We start from the raw sequence: 23,597 nt of genomic DNA on the forward strand, positions 1-23,597 counted from the left end.
TGTTGACTGTATTTGGAAAATTTTTGGAAACTTAATAAATGTAGTTCAGTAACAAAGATAAGATATAATGAAGAAATTCTTCCTCCTGGTAATATAGGTATTTATTGCCAGTTTTTTCTTGTGCTTCAAACAGTAATAAGCTATTCTGTTCTAGAAATATGCTTAATGTTTTTGCAATGTTTTAAGGTCTGTACAATCAATGCAGAAAGTAGTTAGGATTACTAAGAGTGTAGCCTTCATTGAATTCCAATAAATTTCACTGATGAGGTGAGTGTGGTGTTTAACAATCGCACAAACAGGGGCGCCTGGGTGGCACAGCGGTTAAGCGTCTGCCTTCGGCTCAGCGCGTGATCCCGGCATTATGGGATCGAGCCCCACATCAGGCTCCTCCGCTGGGAGCCTGCTTCTTCCTCTCCCACTCCCCCTGCTTGTGTTCCCTCTCTCGCTGGCTGTCTCTATCTCTGTCAAATAAATAAAAATCTTTAAAAAAAAAAAAAAACAATCGCACAAATGGCGCCTGGCTGGCTTGGTGGGTGGAGCATGGGACTCCTGATCTCAGGTTGTGAATTCGTCCCATGTTGGGTGTAGAGATTACTTAAAAAATAAAATCTTAAAAAAAAAAAAAAAAGCACAAACAGATACTGTCCTGGGTGGGAGTTCTACCATAAACTGTTCATTAGGAGATGTGCAATGATGGTTCCTCCATGGTGTTTTGATTTTCAAAGAATTCACATGATTTCTCACGATGATACCATCATGCTTAATCTCTTCAATTCTTTGGTAGGGGGAGGGGCACAGGGAGAGGAAGAGACTCTTAGGCAGGCTCCACGCCCAGTATGTGGCCGGACTTGGGGCTTGATCTCACAACCCTGAGATCATGACCTAAGCTGAAATGAAGAGTCAGACGCTGAATCCACTGAGCCACCGAGGCGCCCCAATCTCATCGGTTCCTGAGGCTGGCAGGAGGACACTCGCCATAACACATTTGGATGAGGGGTTGGATTTTGTAAGATCTTACACCTGGACTTTGGGCGGAAAATAATTCTGTATAAATTGTATTGCCCACGTCATTAAACTAACCCTTACTTTAGCGAGACCTGAATCAAAATGGGATTGAACTGGTTTTTGGCTTTTCTTTGTTTTTACACAGCTCAAAGTGCCTAGCCAGACTAGAGTTTACTAAAAATCTCTTTGTCAATGAACTATTTCTATGGCTGTCTCCTGGGTGAAGTAGACCAAAAGCTATCAGTAAATATTTATTAAATATTTGAAACGTACTCTGCTAATTTTAAATATTGAAAAAGAAATTTTCAAAGTGGATGGCCTCCTGACTGCCTTGTCTCTCTCTAAATCCTTAGGGATACCTGCAAAAGGCAAAGAATTTGTTGTTTCAGTTGTGTGGGTCAAACAACAAAATATTCTTCAGAGTCTATACCTTTCACATAGTTTGTCTTGTCTTTTTTTTTCCTTGAGATTTATTTATTTATTTGAAAGAGAAAGAGAGCAAGGGGGAGAGACAGAGGGAGAGAGAATCCTCACGCAGACTCCCCACTGAGCCCAAAGCCCGGCAGGGGGCTCGATCCCAGGACCCCGAGATCATGACCTGAGCCGAAACCAAGAACCGGACACTGACTGAGCCACCCAGGCACCCATCAGTGTGTCTTTTCTGATCGGCCTGCACATCACCACACACTCTTACAGGGAGAGTTTCTCACCAGCTTCAGCTGACCTGTAGGCTTTTGCATTCTAGGCGCCCGCTGCAGACAGCGATGATTCGAGACGGCCTCATCTTCTGGCTGATTGATATTCTGAAGGACCCCGATTGCCTGTCGGATTATACGCTGGAGTACTCGGTGGCTTTGCTCATGAACCTCTGCCTCAGGAGCGCAGGTCTCACAGCCCCTGGCCCCGGGCCCTCTGGCTTTGGTGTGGGGGAGGGGAAGAGAGCCTGACCCTTGAACCTGGATGACCACCCAGCCTGATGTGGTTTGCCTTTAGTCTCCCTCATAGAAAACGGAAACAGAAGTAAAGTGTAAAACATTTGCAACTAGTTATGCAGCTGTTGAATCCCTGAAGCCAGATACCATTCTGGCTTTGGAAAAGAACATTTTGTATGTATGCAGTGCCTCAATTAAGAGGAAATTAAAATAGCTTACATTTTTCTTCATCTTCATTACATTATTCATTACATTAGGTAGGAAGTTAAGAAATACGCTCCATTCTATCCAAAGACAGAGAAATGTGTTTCCAAGATGCTCCAGGGGTAAGTTGGTGGTAGAGCAAGGATGTCAGGCTGTGCTCCCTGCTCCTGACACAGCCGTCTCTCCCACTTCTCTCCTGGAGATTGGATTCTCGCTGCACATTTCAGGTCATTTGATCAATAAAGGTAGTGATTGCAGCTTTTCTACAGGTTCCATCCCGTTTAAATGATCTGTTACCTGGGATGGAAGAAGCTTCTTTAGAAGAGGTGCCAAGTCCAGCCTGTGGCCAACCCCGGTCTGAGCAGCCCCAGTTTGGGGAGAAGAAGGTTACATGGTTAAATAGCTCGGGGTTATTTGTGAGAAGCTTCTTTGCCTTTGGAAGCTTTGTAATCTGAACCACTCATGTGTTATTGACTGAGTAAATGTGATTTCAGTCTTCTCTTAATGAACAGCATATGCAAGTATCCTAGCCTTAGAACATTTGCCAGATTCTAGTCAGCTTTTCTTAGTATCACCAATTTATTTACAGTGACTGTTATGATGTTTGGGTTGGCTAAAACACCTGTATGATTTTTATGATGTTGGTATGTGCCCTTGGGAGACAGAGTGGTGTTCTGAAATAGATTGCGTTTCCACTGCCGCTCATGGACGGCTCTGTGCTCTCTGCGCCACCATTTACTGAGCACTTGGGATGCCCATCCTATACTGAGTTACTTCCTTCTGCATGACCCTTTGCAACAGATATTAATAATCCCTGAGGAATCCCGGGAGGAAGAAACGGGGGCCCAGATTGGCTAAGTGACTCACCCCGGGTCACACAGTTCATAAGCAGAGGAGCCAAGATTTGTATTCAGGTCTGCCTGACTTGAAACAGTGCTTCTGCATTTAGGCATGTCATGTTTTGTTTCACTCTTTTTCCTAAAGGGAAGAACATGTGTGCCAAGATAGCAGGTCTGGTGCTGAAAGTTCTTTCGGATCTGCTCGGCCATGAGAACCACGAGGTACTGGGCCAGCGCTGCTAGCCCGGGGCTTGGGGGAGGGCTGGCCTGGCTAGTCAGTGCACCTCCCCTTCCAAATTCCAGAACTGGGAAGCCCGAGGTTGATTCCCGACTCCTCATTTCCTATCGCCCTGCCGTCACTGGTCTGTGCCAGCTCCGTCCCGGGCCTTATTCTCCTCCTCGTCACCTACCTTGCTTCATTCCTCCCCCACGTCGACTTTCCCTGTGGTGCCGCGTGGCCTGAAAATCCAGTTGATGTTGCATGTTGCATGTGTAATTGTGTCAATAGTGTTGTGCTCTAGATGTCATTCTTGTCTTTTTCACTGTATGTTGCTTTGTATACATCCCATTCCTTAATCTCGCTACTGCAAAACAGCCCCTGTTTGCAGCCCTCCCATCCAGTCCCCCAGGCTTGTCCACCTCAGCTGCCCTCAGCCCTCAGCCGCCACAGCGGTCCTCAGTGACAGCACCGTCCCGGCCCCCCAAGGGCCCCTGGGGGGCAGACACACACGTCACTGCTGGCTCGCCCCGTGTGTCGGTCCCAGGTCGGAGCCCCGCCACATGGCCCTGCAGAACGGCTGTACCGGCTTCTGCTCTCCCCTGTGTCCTTCCCAACACGGTGGGATTTTCTGTCATCTAGCCTGTGGGCCACAAGCCCTTTTAAAGTAAAGTAGAGGTCTTGATAAACTAATTAACAGAAACTTGGAAATGGTATGAGTATTCTCCCACTGGCTTTCTGCAGATGCCTGTGCGGAAGCCGTGGCCTCACTTTGCACCTGAAGCCAAAGCCTCAACAACACCCTGACCTCTTTAGCCGTAGGTGCAGGGGTGTCTCAGCGGGAGGACGGGACTGAGTACCGCTGGCTCACAGTGAGGCACTTAGTTTCAGACAGCTCCCCTTCTGTTCATTTCTCTCGCATCTTCCATCCCCCCAGCCCCAGCCGCTGAGTGACCCGGGCTGCTTCAGCAAGTGAAGGGTTGGCGGTTGTTACAGTGTGTGCCATGCTTTTTATATTTTAAAATCAAGAGTTCTTAACTACTTCTAGACTCTTCACCATTTTATTCAACTAAGGCAGTTGAAGCCAATGGGAAATATATTCAGTCTCCAATAGTAAATGTTGGTTTCAAGTGTTAGAACCAGTATGTTACCTCTGAGGACAGAATAGACCAAAGGATTTTTTTTTAAAAGATTTTATTTATTTATTTGACAGAGAGAGACAGCAAGCGAGAGAGGGAACACAAGCAGGGGGAGTGGGAGAGGAAGAAGCAGGCTCTCAGCTGAGGAGCCTGATGTGGGACTCGATCCCAGAACGCCGGGATCACGCCCTGAGCCGAAGGCAGACACCTAACCGCTGTGCCACCCAGGCACCCCTAGACCAGAGGATTTAAATCTTGTCATAATTGTTACAAATATATTTGCTTTGAAGATGAGCTGGAAAATCTACCTGTACACATGTTAGAGCCTAGAAATATGTTCGCTACAAAAATAAATGCTACATACATACGTCCGTCCTATGCGAGATAGTTGTGATCTTGAAAGATGAGACCCGGGAGCCATAAAGAAAAGGATGCACATATTTGACTCTGTGAACATTAAATTTTTTATATGGAAAAAAAGGCCACAATGAGTGTCAATGGACAAATGATACCCTGAGGAAAAATTTGCACCACTTAGGACAAAAGTTTAATATCCCTTATATATGAAGAGCTCCTGTAAATTGATAAGTAAAAGACATAAGAAAAGGATAAAGTACCCACACGGGCAGTTTACAGACAGTACAGCTCGATGACCTACAGACAAAGTCAAGATGTCTGCTTTCTCCGATAGTCAGGAAAAGGAAGTAAGAGCAACTGTAAGATGCCTCTCTCCTCTTTATCCATTCGTTTGGTGAAAATTAAGGTATAGGAAAGTCCAGTGCTGGAAAAGAATGGTGGGAATGGGCCCTTCTCCATTGCTGTGGAGGGGGTAGCACAATATCTCCTCAAAAGGGAGCTCTCGTTTATCAAGGACCGTGTCCCGTGCGGCTTGATGCTGGGGGTACCTATGTGAGCAAAGCATGGGTCCAGTCCTTGAAGAGCTCACAATAGGGGAGACATAAGTATAATAGTAAAAATAGACTGAATCCAGTGCGACAGTGGAGGGATATACAGGAAGCAGAGCAGAGTGTGTGGTATGGTGGGGGCCCTGAAAGTAGGGTGAGATCGATCTGTACAGTGTAAACCTCGTGGTGGCAGGAAGGGAGGGGCAGGGGCACATGATATTGACGCCAAACCTTGAAGGGGCCTGTGTACAGTACTAAGAAGTTAGGACTTTCGGGGCACCTGGGTGAAACAGCAGTTAAGCGTCTGCCTTCAGCTCAGGGCGTGATCCCGGTGTTATGGGATCGAGCCCCACATCAGGCTCCTCCACTATGAGCCTGCTTCTTCCTCTCCCACTCCCCCTGCTTGTGTTCCCTCTCTCGCTGGCTTTCTCTATCTCTGTCGAATAAATAAATAAAATCTTTAAAAAAAAAAAAAAGAAGTTAGGACTTTCCAGGTAGGCTCTACGCAAGGTTTCCGAGGTAGGAAGAAGGATGATTTGGCCCATGTTGTAGAATTTTGACAGTGATATGATTGTTGGACTACAGTGCGAACGTCAAAGACACAAAGAGACCCTTTTGGAGATTCGACATCACCTAGGTCACAGACAATGTCTGAGCAAGGACAGTGGCAGTGTGTGTGGGAAAGAAGGGTTCCTGTCAAAGGCAGCTTGGAGACTGAATGTTGGAGACCAAAAGCGAGAGCAATCAATGATGACTCCAGTGGTTCTAGAAGCCTGAGTAATCAGCATGACATTAGTTAAGCAGTAAAACACAGCAGGAGTGAGCTTTCGGAGCCAATAATGAACTTGGCTTTAAACTCTTAGTTGTAGCTGTCACTGGGACGTGCAAATGGAGATATCGGTCTTTTGGAAACATGCATCCTAGAGCTCAGGAAGATGGTAACGGTCACGCTCCTCATTAGCCAGATTGTTCTGGGGTGGGGTGTTTGATCACAGAGTTGTACAGTGTTTGAGAACTTGCAAATGACTGTTTTTTCTCCCCTTAAAGATACAGCCATATGTGAATGGAGCTCTGTACAGCATCCTTTCTATTCCATCCATTCGTGAGGAAGCAAGAGCAATGGTAAGAAAATGGGCTTGAGCAGTTTGTAAGCTTCAGTCGGTGGCGCAGTTCGGAAGCTGTTAGAGCAGGGAGCTCCTAGACCACGCTCCGTGCTGCTTGGGCTCCGTGGCTTGCACACGGTTTGTGAACTCCTGGAAGGGGTATGCCAGATACACATTTGCAGTTTTCTGCGGAGAGAATCTGTAACTTTTATCAGATTCTCAGGGGATCCCTAACTCTGAGTCTTAAGAACTACAGTGTTAGAGCGCCTGGGTGGCTCAGTCGGTTAAGCGACTGCCTTCGGCTCAGGTCACGATCCCGGAGTCCAGGATTGAGTCCCACGTTGGGCTCCCTGCTCCGTCTGCTTCTCCCCTGACCCTCCCCCTCTTGTACTCTCTCTCTGTCTCTCTCTCTCAAAAAAAGAAGAAGAAGAAGAAGGACAGTGTTAGAGGGGTGCCGGGTGGCTCAGTCAGTTGCGCGTCTGACTCTTGATCAGCTCAGGTCATGACCTCAGGGTCCTGAGTCCGTGTTGGGCTCCCTGCACTGGGTGTGGAGCCTGCTTAAGATTCTCTCTCCCTCTGCCCCCCTCCCTTGCTCATGCTCGCCATCTGTCTCTCTCTCTCTCTAACAACAACAACAACAACAACAACAACAACAACAAAAACTACAGTGTTAGAAAGTTCCCAGCAGGCTTATTTTTAGAGAGTTATAGACATTTTTATTGGTTCATTTTAATTTGGGGCTTTGAGAAAGCCTATGGATTTCATAGTAGGAGAAGCTTAGCAGGAAAGTGGTGAAATGGAGAAAGTCCCCACTGACATGCATCCCCAGGATTCCCAGAGGGCCTGGGGCAGCCGTGAGAACTGGTGCAAGCCAGACACTCTTAACCTACGGGCACTCTGACAGCAACCAAAGTGGGCAGAAACCCTGCTCACGGTGATAAAACTGTCTGGTAGCTAGTTTGGTTGGCAAATAGTGAATTCAATATTAAATGTATTTACATTAGTGTTTATACTGGAAGTATAAAACAAGCTTCGGATGATTAATATCTTTTGAGATGACAAGTGTTTCTAATCAGCAAAAGCACTGGAGTTTGTCCTTTTCCCTGTAATGTGAAACCAGGTTAACAGTGTGCATATTAAATGCTATGATGAGGAGATTAAATGTATTTCCACAGTCAAAACACAAGCCAAATTCCGGTTGAGACCAATGAAACATGTTCCTCCACTTGATTTTGCTTACTTAGAAGAATTGCTAAGTCTCTTAATTAATCATCTAAAATTACATCAACAGTTATGCCAGAGATAAAAACTCAGTTAAGAGGGGTGCCTGGGTAGCACAGTCGTTAAAGCGTCTGCCTTCGGCTCAGGGCGTGGTCCTGGCATTCCGGGATCGAGTCCCACATCGGGCTCCTCCGCTGGGAGCCTGCTTCTTCTTCTTCCACTCCCCCTGCTGTGTTCCCTCTCTCGCTGGCTGTCTCTCTGTCACATAAATAAATAAAATCTTTAAAAAACAAACAAACAAACAAACAAAACTCAAGAGCCATTCTGTGTGGTTACAGTAAACAATAGAACTTCATTGCCTGTTGCTTTAAAAAAAATAAAATAAAATCTGCTATCTCAATACAGAACAGGGAAAATAAACTTGATTAAATTCTGCATAATGGTCATTCCAGTGACAGGAATTGTCAACCAAGGCAGAAACAAGGAAGAAGACATGTAGGCTGAAGAAAAAGAAAGAACAGAGGTGATATGCATCAAGCAGCACGAAAGGCAGTGTGGAGGAAGGACATCCAGGGTGAGGGCGGAGAAGACAGGAGGGAACAGCAGTAAGAGGACAGGGACCAGGCGGGGAGGAGAGACTCACGGTTGAAGGATGTGAGAGCGTGACCCTTAGAGATCATCCAGGCCACAGAGAAAAAAATGTGGAGGAAACGGACAGTGCCTCAGAGACCTGGGGGACGATACCCAGAGGTCTCACACTATGTGAGTCCCAGGAGAAGAGACGAGAGGAGAATATGACATTATAAGAACTCTGTTTTTGCAACTGTGAAAAACATTTGTGTGCTGGTGGAAAATGACAAAGAACACATAAAAATTGTATCAGTACCAAATGCTACTATGGCGGTCTCTAAATAATACCCCCCAAAGTGGAGAAAATGGTAAACAAGTGCACCGAGCCCCATTTGAACTTGAAGAGACCGCCAAGGTCTGGGGCAGGAGAGCATTTCAGGTCAATAGGGCTGCCCTCATGCCTGCTCCAAAGCCTCCCGCATGCAGGGCTGGAGCAGTTGTCGGCCACGAAGCTCGTCCATGGGATTTAAACTCCAGCCAAACATTCTGCCCTGGGCTGGAGCAGACCATTGCCCTCTTGGCACCTTCTTCCTTGATACAAGGACTATCCAGACTTGGTCTTCCCTTCCGGGCCGCTGCTTCATGTTCTCTGTGCGCTTACCTATGTCTGCCTACCAGTTACCTGTTACAGTTCTCAAAGATGCTGTCCTAAGTCTCTCACTCTTCTGTCACCTGCAACCTTGCTTATTCCCTTGGCCTCAGCTACCAGATCTCTCTTCCGAGCCACAAAACCCCTCCAAACACAGCAAGCACAGTCTTAACCACTTACTGAGCATCTGTTGTGTGCCAGCAGTTGGACTAGATGCTGTTTCTTTAAGTATGATTTGTGAACAGTGAAGTGCACAGGCCTTACATACACAGTTCAATGCATTTAACAAACATACGTCTATATAACCGATGCGCAATTTACATTCTTTATCTTTTAAAAATTTCATGTTAACTAGAGTTGCCATCCTTATGTTATAGTTGAGGACACAGGCTGAGAGGAACGAAGCAATTTGACCAAGGTCACACAGTTAATTCATGAGGGAGCTCGGATACAATCCAGTTTTAACCTTCTAGAAGATAATGCTCTGCTCTAGATGATGGGAACTCACCATGTTCAACATGGCACAAGGTACTTCTTTGATTCAGTTAGAGCTATTGATTCCAAACAGGCCTACATTAAAAGGGGGAAAATACTGGCTTATGTCACTGAGAAGTCCAGGCATAAGCTTCAGGCAGAGTTTGATCAGAGTTCATGCATTAGTAGAGCCATTTCTCTCTGCTTCCTCCGTTTCGGGTTCATGATGCGACACACTTTCGCCTTGTAGGGCAAGAAGACTCACCAGCTCCAGCCACACATCCTCACTCACATCCCTCAAGGAAAGAGGAAGGACGGGAGACAGACACCTGTGCTCAAGTCCTTGTCTCACCTCTACATTTTCCTGCAATTCTGTTAGTCAATATTGAAAATTCTGACGTCAGCATTTTGTGATAAAGTAAATAAGGTACAGGGTGGCGACTGTAATAATTTTGATAGAAAAAGAATGATAGCTGTTTAAAAAGAGGTTCCACTTGTTCATTTACTTCTCTACACATATGGTTTTACTCTTCATTTTGTCCCTAAAATCCAGAAGGAAGAATCTAAAGAAATCACAAGAAAGAAATCACCTGCCAAAACAACATACTGCCCAAACTAAAGAGAATACTTACTTACACAGTAAAATTTTACAGCTTTTTGTTTTTTCACTTACTATCAGAGTGTAGTTGACATACGGTGTGATATTAGCTTCAGGTGTACAATATGGTGATTCAACAGTTCTGTATGCGGCCCAGTGCTCATCAAGCCAACTACAGTCACCATCTGTCACCGTACAATGTTATTACAGCATCATGACTATACTCCCAACACTGTACTTTTTTTTTTCCTTAATCTCCGTGACTGCTTACTTATTCTCTAACTGGAAGTTTGTACCTCTTAATCCTCTTCGACTATTTCACCCCTCCCTCCGCCCACCTCCTTCTGGCAACCCCCAGTTCTCTGTACAATAGGTTTTCTTGTTGGCTGAATGTTTTATAATTAGGTTGGATAGTCAACGAAGAGGAAAATAATTTCACTGTGAGTTGTAAAAAGAACAAGAAGAATGTTTAGTACTGAGCAGAGGACTTTGTACTGTGTATATCCCATCCCCCCCATAAAGGGTGTTTTTTTTTTATTAGGTGAAACTATTCCGTTGAAAACTAGTTTCACCCCATTAAAAAAAAAACCCTGAAATATTAACTCTTACTCTCTCCATTGCCCCCTAGGGAATGGAGGACATCCTTCGCTGCTTCATCAAAGAAGGCAATGCTGAAATGGTCCGCCAGATCGAATTCATCATCAAGCAGCTTAATTCAGGTCCGTTCAATGCAAGAATCTGTGATCTACCTTTTGCATCTTTCACATGGGCTAGAAAGATGCATGGGCTTTCTTAGAAGGCTTGTCAGTGTCTTGGATTTCATTTAAGAGGCTTTAAAGGAGGTGGGGAGATTCAAGCGAACCCACCAACGAAAGTTCAAAGCCAGGTAGTCAAAGCCAAGCTGTCCCAAGACCAGCGATCTCTCATCACACTTCAGGCTTACAGTCAACAAAAAGAATTCAAAAGCAATCACAAACACCCCGCTCTCACATTCTCTTTATGTGGGCCTCCCCCTCTTAATTGTTCCCCCCACCTCATAAGGCTTCTCTGGGGTCCCAGGGTCCGATAAGGAAAACAAACACCAGTCTCCCTAGTACCACTACAGAAAACATCGTTCTCCCATATGCGTTCATTCTTTCACGAAAAATTTATATTGCCGGTGGCTCCATGAGAGGATATGATCCTCTTTCTCTCTGGCTTCCTCCATTACGGTGACAACCTACATCCCATAGTAAGCAGGAAAGGAAGGTGCAGGAGGCCTTGGATGGGACCAGGATGGAGGGGAAGCTCTAGCTCTTTCTGTGAACCCCAGACACCTTGATCCTGACTCCCACCCTGTCAGAGGCACCTGGCCCTGCCAGCCTCCGGGGCCGAGTTTGTCACGTGTGCCTTTCTACGTGCCTTTCCCATCATGGAAAGTCCATGTGCACAGATCCGGCTCTGCACATGAGCGAAGGTAAAAAAATGAATCTCTTGATCTCTACTCCCAAGTCAGCAGCTTGAGCTAGGTAGCTGCCAGAAGCCATTCACTGGAAGAAGCCCGCAGGCAGCTCTTTAGGTTCTCGGTTCAACAGCCTGGGCTGCACGTGGCAGTCACCTGAGGAGATCTGTAAATCCCCACCCCATGCTGGTAAAATCAGAATCTCCGGGGGAACCCCAGGTGTGAATAGTGTTTAAAGCTCCGGATGATCCCCGTGGGCAGCCAAGATGGCGTGTCCCTGTCTCTGACGTGCGCACGGATGGAGAGGCAAGATGGCGTATCCCTGTCTGACGTGTGCACGGATGGAGAGGCAGAGAGAGGACATGAGAGGCTCCTGATCAACAGGAAGCAGCTGGGAGAGCAGCCAGTGAGGTGTGAAACCTCGGTTGCCTTCAAGCTAGGGCCCGTTTCCATTTGAACATCCTCCTCCTCAGCTCCTAGAGCAAATACGATTCATCCCAAATTTGGGTGAGCAAGGAATAGAACTTTATTTTCTGCAACAGCTTCATTTCTTTTTTTTCTTTCTTTTTTTTTTTTAAGTTTTATTAGAGAGAGTGTGTGCGCGCATGAGTGGAGGGAGGGGCAGAAGGAGAGGGAGAGAGAGAGAATCCTCAAGCAGACTCAGCTGGGTGCAGAGCCTGACACAGGGCTCAATCCCAGGACCCTGAGATCATGACCTGAGCCGAAAGCAAGAGTCAGATACTTAATTGACTGAGCCACCCAGGCACCCCTGCAACAGCTTCATTTTGGACTTTGAGCCCCAATTCTGCTGGGCAGGCCTATTTACAAAATAACACTAACTAAAACCTTAACCTCAGTCAGGGCTGAGCTTGTTCCCTAATAACCTCCTTTGGGCAGGCAACAGTTTAGAAAGAGGGGGAAGGCCCGGAACATCGGTCCCTTTCTGCTCCATGCTCATCAGCCACGCTGAGACCTCAGTCCCAGGCCAGGGGTCCTCTGCAGCCTCAGGGTCACATCTGGGCTGCAAATCTTTTTCAAGGCTAACTCTGTGTTTCAGTCTATCGAGACATACCCACCTCCATTTCTTTGTCGGTCTTCCCTCCTTCCTGGCAGCCATGACACAGGGTGGGGGGGGTGTCCCCTTGCTCTCTAGCCAAAACCATCTCTTTGTCTTATGTAAATCTGGCCCTTGAGCCAGCGTGCTGACGAATGTGAAGAGGGAGGGTCAGTTGACATTTCCATGAGAGATGTGCTTTGCCAAGAAGTTATCATGGACAGAGCTCAAGCTTTATAGCCTTGTGTGTCCAGGAAAGGCCTGAGATACACCTGCCTCTCTCAGTAAGTTCCAGTTTAAATAGAGTGTCAAAAGTATTTCTTTTTTGATCTCAAGCGTTTAAGTTATTCTGTATCTGTGGGGCAGTGGCAGGGTCCCCAGAGACAATTACCTAGGAGTCTGCTACTTTGAAACAAAATTAGAAAGTCATTGAACACTTGGATGGAGGACCAGACACACAGACACAAATACCCTAGGATATGTGTCATGAGTCAGAATGGATGAATGTACCAGCATGGTGATGAAAACCAGAGAGGGCAGAGCTGGAGTTCCCACCCAGTCCAGGCTTCGTCCTCAAGTGGACCGTAACAGGAAAGTATGAATTAGTAGCAGCCTACTAGTTTAAGATATGTGAAATGGCATTGCCACAATCTTTATTTTTTTACTTTCTTGTTTTATTTTAGTAAATACTTAAAACATGTAAATGGGTTTTCATACATTCAAGCCCATCTCAGTTCCCTAGCCCTATTTTTCCTATGAAGTTTTAAGGTTTCCAAATACAAAAATTCTAGTATATTTTAGGAACCTCACCCCACAGGTGGGAGAGGACGGCTCTGGGGAAGCTTACGGGAAAGCTGGCGACCCTGACAAGCCGAGATGACCGCCAACAGCAGCAGCAGGGAGGCTTGTCCGTAATACCAGCCCCCAGCAAGGGGGCACCGGCCAGTGCGAGCCCATCCCTGAAGAGAGGACAGGAGCAGGGCAGAGCCGGCTTCACCAGCAGGGTCCTCCAGAAAGCAAGGAGACTGGCAGCTCCAGCACTGTGCACTGTTAGTTACCGGAGCGAGGGCAGCTGGTTGTGCCAGAACCCAGGGAACAGTGTGGGAAACAGGGCTCATGTCCCCGTCATGCCCTAGAGCAAGAGCTGAGGTTTATAAGGTACTTTAGTTCGCAGGACTTCATTGTTCTGGGAGGAGGATGCCTCTGAGCCAGCAGGCTCAGGGGAGAGGGCGTGGCTGGACCAGCCTGCAGCCTCACAAAATGTCAAACATTCTTTTTAAAAAAGTGGGAGAGGGCATTTCCGTATTTGAAAAAGAAATATTTATAATTGATGACTATAGCTGCAACTCCATTCTGAAAGCCACCTGCCTGATAGGCATTTACTGCGGGAGGAGTAGTCACGCTCCTCGTGAGCTGGGAGGGAGTAGAAGTTAGGTAACGCAGGCTCAGCCCAAATGCAGGGTGACCTAATTTCTCCCTCTGCAAAGTAGTTTTCTTGACAACGGCGGGGCCGTGATGGGCATGGAGGCGTGCAAGCCCCTCTGAGGTGGGGACAGAAGTCCGTGTCCTGCTGTCCTTGGTCCAGTCAAGTCAGCAGAGTCCTTCCCTTCAGAATGAGGCTCATGTTGAGGATGGTGGGTGGCCTGGGGTTTCTACATATTCCCTTCTATGAAATGGTTTGGGGTTAAATTTGGGTGATTCTGCCGCCTTTCTACGTATGCTGAGCAATGTCTTCAAGAATCGCCTTTCACTCCTCCTTTCCTCCTACTTCCTCTTTGACTTCCTGTCCTCTTCTCTCAGGCTCTGGTCACTTTCATGTCAGCTGTTCAAGAAATGAGTGATCCTAAGGAAGATACATAAGGAATAAAGGAACGAGTAAGCCCAGTGCTTTGTTCCCCAGGGACTCACAATTCCCAGACAGTCCGTAGCCTTTCATACATTAGGAAACACTGATCGTCCGAAAGTGACAAGCACTATCAGAGTAGTGCTATCTACCACAGTGCCGGCTAGTACCGCTGTCTACACAGTACCGGCTAGTACCACTGTCTATACAGTGCCGGCTAGTACCGCTGTCTACACAGTACCAGCTAGTACCGATGTCTACTACAGTGCCGGCTAGTACCGCTGTCTACACAGTACCAGTACCGCTGTCTACACAGTACCGTCTAGTACCGCTGTCTACACAGTACCATCTAGTACTTCTGTCTACACAGTGCCGGCTAGTACCGCTGTCTACGCAGTACCATCTAGTACCGCTATCTACCACAGTGCCGGCTAGTACCGCTGTCTACACAGTGCCGGCTAGTACCGCTGTCTGCTACAGTGCTGGCTAGTACCGCTGTCTACACAGTGCTGGCTAGTACCACTGTCTACTACAGTACCGGCTGGTACCGCTGTCTACACAGTACCGGCTGGTACCACTGTCTACTACAGTGCCGGCTAGTACCGCTGTCTACATAGTACTGTCTAGTACCGCTGTCTACACAGTGCCGGCTAGTACCGCTGTCTACACAGTACTGGCTAGTACCACTGTCTACACAGTATCAGCTAGTACCACTGTCTACTACAGTGCCGGCTAGTACCGCTGTCTACACAGTACCAGTACCGCTGTCTACACAGTACCGTCTAGTACCGCTGTCTACACAGTACCATCTAGTACTTCTGTCTACACAGTGCTGGCTAGTACCGCTGTCTACACAGTACCATCTAGTACCGCTATCTACCACAGTGCCGGCTAGTACCGCTGTCTACACAGTACCGGCTAGTACTGCTGTCTATACAGTGCCGGCTAGCACCGCTGTCTACTACAGTGCCGGCTAGCACCGCTGTCTACACAGTGCCGGCTAGTACCGCTGTCTACACAGTGCCGGCTAGTACCGCTGTCTACACAGTGCCGGCTAGTACCGCTGTCTACCCCAATGCCGGCTAGTACCGCTGTCTACACAGTGCCGGCTAGTACCGCTGTCTACACAGTGCCGGCTAGTACCGCTGTCTACACAGTGCCGGCTAGTACCGCTGTCTACATAGTACCGGCTAGTACCGCTGTCTACTACAGTGCCGGCTAGTACCGCTGTCTACATAGTACCGTCTAGTACCGCTGTCTACACAGTACCGTCTAGTACCGCTGTCTACACAGTACCGGCTAGTACTGCTGTCTATACAGTGCCGGCTAGCACCGCTGTCTACTACAGTGCCGGCTAGCACCGCTGTCTACACAGTGCCGGCTAGTACCGCTGTCTACACAGTGCCGGCTAGTACCGCTGTCTACACAGTGCCGTCTAGTACCGCTGTCTACCCCAATGCCGGCTAGTACCGCTGTCTACACAGTGCCGGCTAGTACCGCTGTCTACACAGTGCCGGCTAGTACCGCTGTCTACACAGTACTGGCTAGTACCGCTGTCTACACAGTATCAGCTAGTACCACTGTCTACTACAGTGCCGGCTAGTACCGCTGTCTACACAGTACCAGTACCGCTGTCTACACAGTACCGTCTAGTACCGCTGTCTACACAGTACCATCTAGTACTTCTGTCTACACAGTGCTGGCTAGTACCGCTGTCTACACAGTACCATCTAGTACCGCTATCTACCACAGTGCCGGCTAGTACCACTGTCTACACAGTACCAGTACTGCTGTCTACACAGTACCGTCTAGTACCGCTGTCTACACAGTACCATCTAGTACTTCTGTCTACACAGTGCTGGCTAGTACCGCTGTCTACACAGTACCATCTAGTACTGCTATCTACCACAGTGCCGGCTAGTACCGCTGTCTACACAGTGCCGGCTAGTACCGCTGTCTACTACAGTGCCGGCTAGTACCGCTGTCTACACAGTGCCGGCTAGTACCGCTGTCTACATAGTACCGGCTAGTACCGCTGTCTACTACAGTGCCGGCTAGTACCGCTGTCTACATAGTACTGTCTAGTACCACTGTCTACACAGTACCGTCTAGTACCACTGTCTACACAGTACCGGCTAGTACTGCTGTCTATACAGTGCCGGCTAGCACCACTGTCTACTACAGTGCCGGCTAGCACCGCTGTCTACACAGTGCCGGCTAGTACCGCTGTCTACACAGTACCGGCTAGTACTGCTGTCTATACAGTGCCGGCTAGCACCACTGTCTACTACAGTGCCGGCTAGCACCGCTGTCTACACAGTGCCGGCTAGTACCGCTGTCTACACAGTACCGGCTAGTACTGCTGTCTACACAGTGCCGGCTAGTACTGCTGTCTACTACGGTACCGTCTAGTACTATACTAGTACTACGCTAGTCCAGTGCTGTCTACAGAAAAGGCTGAGTGTGTTCAGCAGAGAGAGAGAGGTGACTGCTCAGTGAGGGATCAGGGAAGTCTTCGTGGAGGAGAAAGTAACCAAACGTCTATGTAACACCTTCTGTGTACCTGGCCCTGGGCCAGGTGGCGTAGTTCTGACATGTTATAAAATCTCCCCAACCCCCCTAAGAAGTAGGTAGTCTGATACCCATTTCACAGATGAAAAAACAGAGGCTTATTCTTTCTCTGATTCCATGTGCTATTATCCCCTTTGTGAACTCTTTTACAGTCTAGCAGTGAACCACGGGAGCCTTCAGGAGCTCTACCTGCCATGGCCACTACCCCGGCCTCTGTGGAAAAATCATGGGATTTAGAAATAGACTCAAGTCGAATCTCAACTCTGTCACTTATGGGAATGTGACCGGAAACAGGTCCCTTATCCTCTTTATGCCTCTGTTTGCTGTTTGCTATTTGCTATAGAATGGGGTTAAGAGTCAACAAAGTCTTTGTAAGGAGTAAATAAATAACACATGGGACAATATCCAGCACGGTGCCTAGCACTACTCATTTACTTTCTTTCTTCTAAAGCTTTTAACTTTTCTCACGGCACTGCCAATGCATTCTGTACAAACAGGGAGAGAGATTTACGTTGCTCAGGGTGATCTGAGCCTATGGCTGTGTGGGCACCAGAAACCCAGTTGTTCTCGTGCCACCTCATTCTCGTCTCTACAGCAGCCGGAGGGTTTTGTTGGCCAAGGCTCCCGACCATGTTTGCAGTTATTCATTTTTTTTTTTTTTTTATAGAAGAGCTACCGGATGGTGTTCTTGAATCTGACGATGATGAAGAGGAAGATGATGAAGTAAGTTGGAGGCTCTTGACGCCGCATAAAAAACTCGGACCAAACTATTGAGTCTCTTCCTTGCCTTGAAGAGTTAGTCTAGAAATGGCAGTTTCGATCCCTGCTGCCTTATTTCTCACAGTTCTGGGGGTTGGCTAGAGCTCGGCTGGTGGGTATCTGCTGGTCTCATGTGGGATGTCATGTGGCTGCTTTCTGTGTCCACGCTGGCCTCGCATCCTCCACGGCCTCTCCACGTGGCCTCTAATCACTCAGCGGTCTAGCCCGCACTTCCTTCCCGGTCGGCGGCAGAACTTCCGATCCTCTTCCAGGCTCAGCAGCATCACAGCATCACTTCTGCTGGGTTCTGCTCAGGGCACATCACAAGACCGGCTCAGAAGGTGGGGGGGGGAGCGGCAGTTAGACTCCAGCAACAGGAGGGTTCGAGGTGGGAGCACATGCGCGTGGCCACGTCTGAAGACCACCAGCCGCACCTTGGGTGGGTTTGCTGCAGCCAGCACCCAGATGCCACGTTCCACAGCACTTGAGTTTTAGGGGAAGTTCAAAGACAACAGTTCTTCAACGTGAATCTTTTGCTTTGAAGGGGCATGGGCCTCCCCTGGTCCTTCTCAGGGTTGGGAACGTTGGGCCCAGAGGCTCACTGTGAGAATCTCTAGGGAGAGAGGCTTGGTTCAGAGCACGCAGAACCAACCACTGGACTCCTTTAATTGCGTTGTTTTCATATGGGTTTCCTCAACTGTGAAAAATCCGCTTCCCTGGTTTTTTAAAGCGTGAAGGTTCAGAACGAATGTGGTGAGTCTCATGAAGTGGTATAGAGGATGGTGACTCATGCGCTATAGGTGGATTTCTCAGATGACAAGCTCTTTCCTTGATTTCCCTTCAGACCTAGAAAAAAGCATACACAGTACCCTGTCCAGTTCTCTGTAGTAATAATCGGTTTGCATTCCTTCTCTATGGTGGGGAGTAGTTACTCCCGAAATGAATGTGGAGGACATGTGTCTACTTGGAGCTCGGTCTCTCGGTTTGGAAAGGTGTGGAAGAGTCAGGTTTTTGTCGATCGATGGCACCAGCTGGGGGAGATAGTTCACTGATGAGCCCTCCACCGAAGCAGCCGGCCAGTGACTGTCCCTGCCGCAGGCGGCCTCCCAGCTGCCACCTTCTTCCTGAGCTGTAGGTGGCAGCAGCGGGTGCCCTTGCTCCGTCCGCCTTTGTCCGACAAGTGCAGCTCTGGACCTCGGCTGGGGATCCTGGCCAGCACCTTCTCCGGCCCCTTCCTTTGGGAAGGTGGGCCCAGAGAGGGGCGGAGACCAGCCTAAGGTCACGCAAAGTCGATGACAGTAAAATCTGGTTTAGAACAGGGACTGGCAGACTTTTTCTGTAAAGGGGAAAGTAGTTAATATTTTAGGCTTCGTAGGCTGCCCAGGTCTCTGTTTCTACCACTCAAATCTGCCATTGTAATGCAAAGGAGGTATCAGCAATACATAAATGGACAAATGTGGCTGTGTTCCCATAAAATTTTATTTATGAACACTAAAATTTGAATTCCAGTTGATTTTTATGCATCACTAAACATTTTTTTCAGAAGTTTAAAGATGTAAAAATCATTCTCAGCTTGCTGGCCTTCAAAAGCAGGCATTACGGAGGGCGCGTGATATAATGAGCACTGGGTGTTGTATGCAACTGATGAATTACTGAACTCTACCCTGAAACTAATAACACACTATATGTTAATTAATTGAATTTAAATAAAATAAAATTAGAAAAAAAAAAACCAAAAGCATCTTGGCCTGGGGGCCATTGTTTGCCAGTCGCCAGCGAGAACCCAGCTCCCTGACTCAGTCTTCTCAGGATTGTGATAATGACACCCGCTTTGTGCCTGGCCCTCAGTGTTATTTTAAATTATATTTTGAGTGAATGTCTTAATTATTTAATTCCAGGAAGTTTTTGTCACTATGTTCAAAAGTTCCCCTCAAGATCTATTGTGTTACCTCTTTGGGATTTTTTGTTTGCTTTGGTTTTTCGTTCTGTTTTGTTGCTATTAACCCCTTTGTGTTGCAAGGGAAAATTCATTTGATTCAACCGTTCTGTTAATGATGGGAACTCAACTTTTGGAAATATCCCTATGGAAGCAATTATAGTCTACTAAAAATGAAGGAATATAGAGATTTTTTTTTAATTTTATTTTTAAGTAATCTGTACACCCAACGTGGGGCTCGAACTCACAACACTGAGATCGCATGTTCCACCAACTGAGCCAGCCAGGCGCCCCTATAGAGATCTTTTAATTTTCTGGACTTTTGGCTATCCTATGCCAATTTTTATTTTAAGAGGGTGGTGTTTGAAAATATTTGTTGTGATAACTAGAATTTTCAGAAGATTCCTAGAAGGGGTGTAGTTGGGAAATTGTAAGGAAAGGATCCGGCATTTGGAGCCGGAACATGACACTTTGTGCTGAACTCCGGTCAGCAGGTGCTAGACTTCCCCTCCCTTGTGACACTGACAGCCCACCGCAGAAGGTTAGCAAGGGCGCCCTGAGGAAGGCTGAGCTGTCGGTGTTTTACTCTGCCTTCACTGAGGGTCGGTGTGACTTCTTAAATTGGAAAGAAAAAGGAAAGTGAAAGATGCCCAGACTTAGACTAAAGGAAACTTCCAGAGATCATTTGAGCAAGTCACACTTTTGTCGGAATGTGGCTGCTGTCTCCCAAACAAAATTATTTTCAGGATCTCCGATCATGTCATTTTTGCTTAGCAATGTAAAATATTTTTTAATTTGATAATTAAACCCAAAACACAGATAACGGAGCCAGTGTTTTCAGTGAGCTGCTCAGTGCTTCTCAAGACAAAATGGCTCTGTCGGGGTGTGGCCGGAAGCCATGGGGAATTATGCTCATTCTGCCTTACATCGAGTTAACATCTGTGCACTGTGACTGCGGCCATGGGTCCTGCTCCCCTGGAAACTCAAGAGAGCCCCCAGATACAAAATCCAATTTTTCTCTCTAATTTCTAAAAATGTAATGACTTGTCCTGATGCCCTGACACTTAGTGATGTCTGATATACCTATATTTAAATGCCAAAATAAAAGATTGTAGTTAGGAATGTTTTTTCAGCTTCAGGACTGTCTAGGGTATAATGTCAAATAGGAAAAGGAAATCACAAAGTGATATGAACACTACAATTTCAGAAAAAAACCCATAAATACACATCCTGATGACGTATGTGCTTCTGTGTACGTGTAGCAGAAAGGCATGGAAAGTTACGTGCTCTCTTTGTTGACACTGGAAACGACCTGGGGGCCAAGAGGAGGAAATGGGGGTGGGGGGGAGCCTTGGTCAGCCAGAGAGAGTTGCAGAGTTGCCTGTGAAGTGAGAAGTGAGGGGGTGCCGTATTTAGTGGGCAGAGGGTGGGTGTTAAGCCATCCTGAAGACTAATGGGGCGAAAGCCAAACCGAATAGTTGGGGAGCCAGGGGGGACATGGGAGAACAGAGCCGGAACGTATATGCAGCGCTTCCCACAAATCTGGCTGTGAGCAAGACAGAGAGTGGGATAGCGGCTAAGCACGGCAGTTTTGTTCTGCTCTTGTTCTGATTTGGGAGAGCCTAAGCATGTTAAAATGCTGCTGGGAAGGATCCAGCTGAGAGGAAGAGAGAGGCAGGAGGAGGAGAAGGGGTGGCATCAAAAGGACAGATGTTTTTATTATTTTCACAATTGCTTCTTATGCTCTCGTGGCCCACAAGCCCCCAGACCCATCTAAACCTCCGGAGAAACAAAACTATCCTTAGATAAGCTTGGACAATACAGACACAAGAACAGGCAGGTGACCATTACAGTGTAAGGGTTTGAACGCCTCTCACCAGGTGCTTTAAAGAAATGTATCATCTAATACAGTTTATTTTTGTATTAAGCTTATGTCGTATGTTCCCAAAGAGCTGCCGGTAAATCACAGGGCTCAGGAACCCCGAGGCCTGTGTTTCTGCCACCAATGGCTCATTTCCTTATGACAGTTTAAGGTGAGGTGTCCAGCTCGTCAGTGGAGAAGAAAGGTCTTCCTGTGTTGTTTGAGAAGACAGATTTTAAGACAAATATTCTTCCCTCTTAACAAAACAGGTTTAAGTGCCAGGTGAGATCAGCCACCTGGTAAAGAGATTTACTTGCTGGTTGCCACGTAAGTGACAATCAAATGCCCAGCAATTTCCGTCTCTAGAGATTTCTCAAATATAAGAGTCATTCGTTTATTTATTCAACAAATATTTGAGCGCTTTGAAATAGCATTATTCTAGGAAATAATGAGGAAGGGATACAAAAGGGATCTAAAAGAATATAGGCGGCTTATAATACCTCCAAGAGTTTAAAATTTGGAGAGGTGAGACCATCGTGATTCTGAGAGCAGCAGCTCACGGCTGTAGCACCGCCATGTGCCGGGCATCGCACTTGGTGCGGGGCGCGTGCTCACACGTCTGCTCACGACAAGCCTGCGAGAGGTACTGTTACTGGTCCCATTTCACAGATGGGGAAGCGGAAAATATGTCACTCACCGAGTTCACACAGCTAGTAAGTTAGCGATGGAGCTTGAAATCAAACCCAGGTGGTCCGACCCGCCAGTCCGCGCCGTTAACCACTGCCCGATTTTGTCTCTCGTGAGACAGATGGCAACACATAGAAACAGTTAACAAATGATAGAAAACGAATATATGATTATAGGTTCATGGATGTGATAGAAGCGGGAAGTACTGTACAAATTCCGAGTACTGCAGGAGTGCTGGAACATGACTGTCTCGACTGACCTTCCCTAGCCTAGGGCGAAAGGTGAGAGGACTGGATTGATGAGGAGAAAGGTGTGTCAGGAAAGCAGGAGAGGCATCTTCCAGGGGTCTCAGAGGGCATCAGCTTACCCTTCGCTGCTCCTGGGACCCACATCAGTACGTGTATGTGCTTTCATATTTTTCTTGTAAGATACGTACACACACAGTATCCATGTATGTACACGTGTCCATGTACGTTTTCATCAATAGTGGTTTTACAAAATGAGATAGATGTAGATACAAACACACACATACACAGCGTTGCCTTTCTTTCCTGTTAATATTTTCTGGAAATCCCTCTAAGTCAGCCAGCGGAGCAAACTGATTCTTTTTAATGCCATACCTAGATGTACAGTTTTCCAGATTTTTGCTTTGTCAGACAATGCTGCAGTCAATATCTTTGTAAGTATGTCCTTATGTACTGGTGCTTGAATTGACATGGGCTTTTGTTGCCAGGTTGCACCGTTATGTGTGTTTTTAATTATAATAGATTTTTCCAGATTGCTCTTCAAAAGGACTGTAGCAATTCAGATTTCACTAGCAGAGCAGGGGAGAAGACTTTTCTTTCCATCTCCACCAGCGACAGGTGCAGTCACTCCTTATTTTTCCCAATCTCTTGGTGATAAAGAGCTATCTCGTTGTTATCTTAATTTGCATCCCCATTGCGTAGTATGAATGTCTTTTATGTTTATTTTATTGGGTATTTGGGTTGGCCATGCTGTAACTTCCTATTCATGGCCTTTCCCCATTTTTCAAATTGTGTTTGTCTTTCCACGTCACTTCATGTGACTTCTCTGTACATTACAGATATAGACCCTTTTTCACCTTCATTGGAAAAAACTGAAAGATGCATCTTTTATTCATTGACTTATTCTTATATCTTTTGCCAGAAGTCTTTTAAAATTTGTAAAAAGCTAAATAAATTGACTTTCCTTTTACAGCTTCTGGGTTTCTGTCCTGATTAAGGTTTCCCTGAACCTAGATTTTACGTGTAGTCTCCTAGATTTTCTCTTAAGAATTTATTTTTTCATTTAAATTTTAATTATTATATATAGATTTTTTGTTTTGGTTTGGTTTTTTTAAGATTTTATTTAGAGAGAGCAAGCACGAGCAGGGGGAGGGGCAGAGGGAGAGGGAGAGGGAGAGGGAGAGAGAATCTCCAGCAGATTCCCCACTGAGCGCAGAGCCCAATGATACAGGGCTCAACCCCATGATCCTGAGATCATGACCTGAGCCAAAATCATGGGTCAGACGCTTAACTAACTGAGCCACCCAGGCGCCCCGGTTGTTTTTTTTGTCTTTTTTTTTTAAG

General features: G+C 46.9%; 1 protein-coding gene across 3 annotated transcripts in view; it reads left to right on the plus strand.

The window, feature by feature from the left end:
* ARMC9 (armadillo repeat containing 9) overlaps nt 1-23,597 on the plus strand; it is a 146,794-nt gene that overhangs the window by 59,212 nt on the left and 63,985 nt on the right. For all 3 annotated transcript variants that reach the window (XM_026491715.4, XM_048214328.2, XM_057305543.1), the window contains exons 15-19: nt 1,751-1,890; nt 3,126-3,202; nt 6,289-6,363; nt 10,485-10,575; nt 17,433-17,488. In XM_026491715.4, the coding sequence (XP_026347500.2) occupies nt 1,751-1,890; nt 3,126-3,202; nt 6,289-6,363; nt 10,485-10,575; nt 17,433-17,488 (439 nt within the window). The remainder of the gene's footprint in view (nt 1-1,750; nt 1,891-3,125; nt 3,203-6,288; nt 6,364-10,484; nt 10,576-17,432; nt 17,489-23,597) is intronic.

Source organism: Ursus arctos, unplaced genomic scaffold (genome assembly GCF_023065955.2).
Source record: "Ursus arctos isolate Adak ecotype North America unplaced genomic scaffold, UrsArc2.0 scaffold_1, whole genome shotgun sequence".
In the NCBI taxonomy this organism is placed as follows: domain Eukaryota; kingdom Metazoa; phylum Chordata; class Mammalia; order Carnivora; family Ursidae; genus Ursus; species Ursus arctos.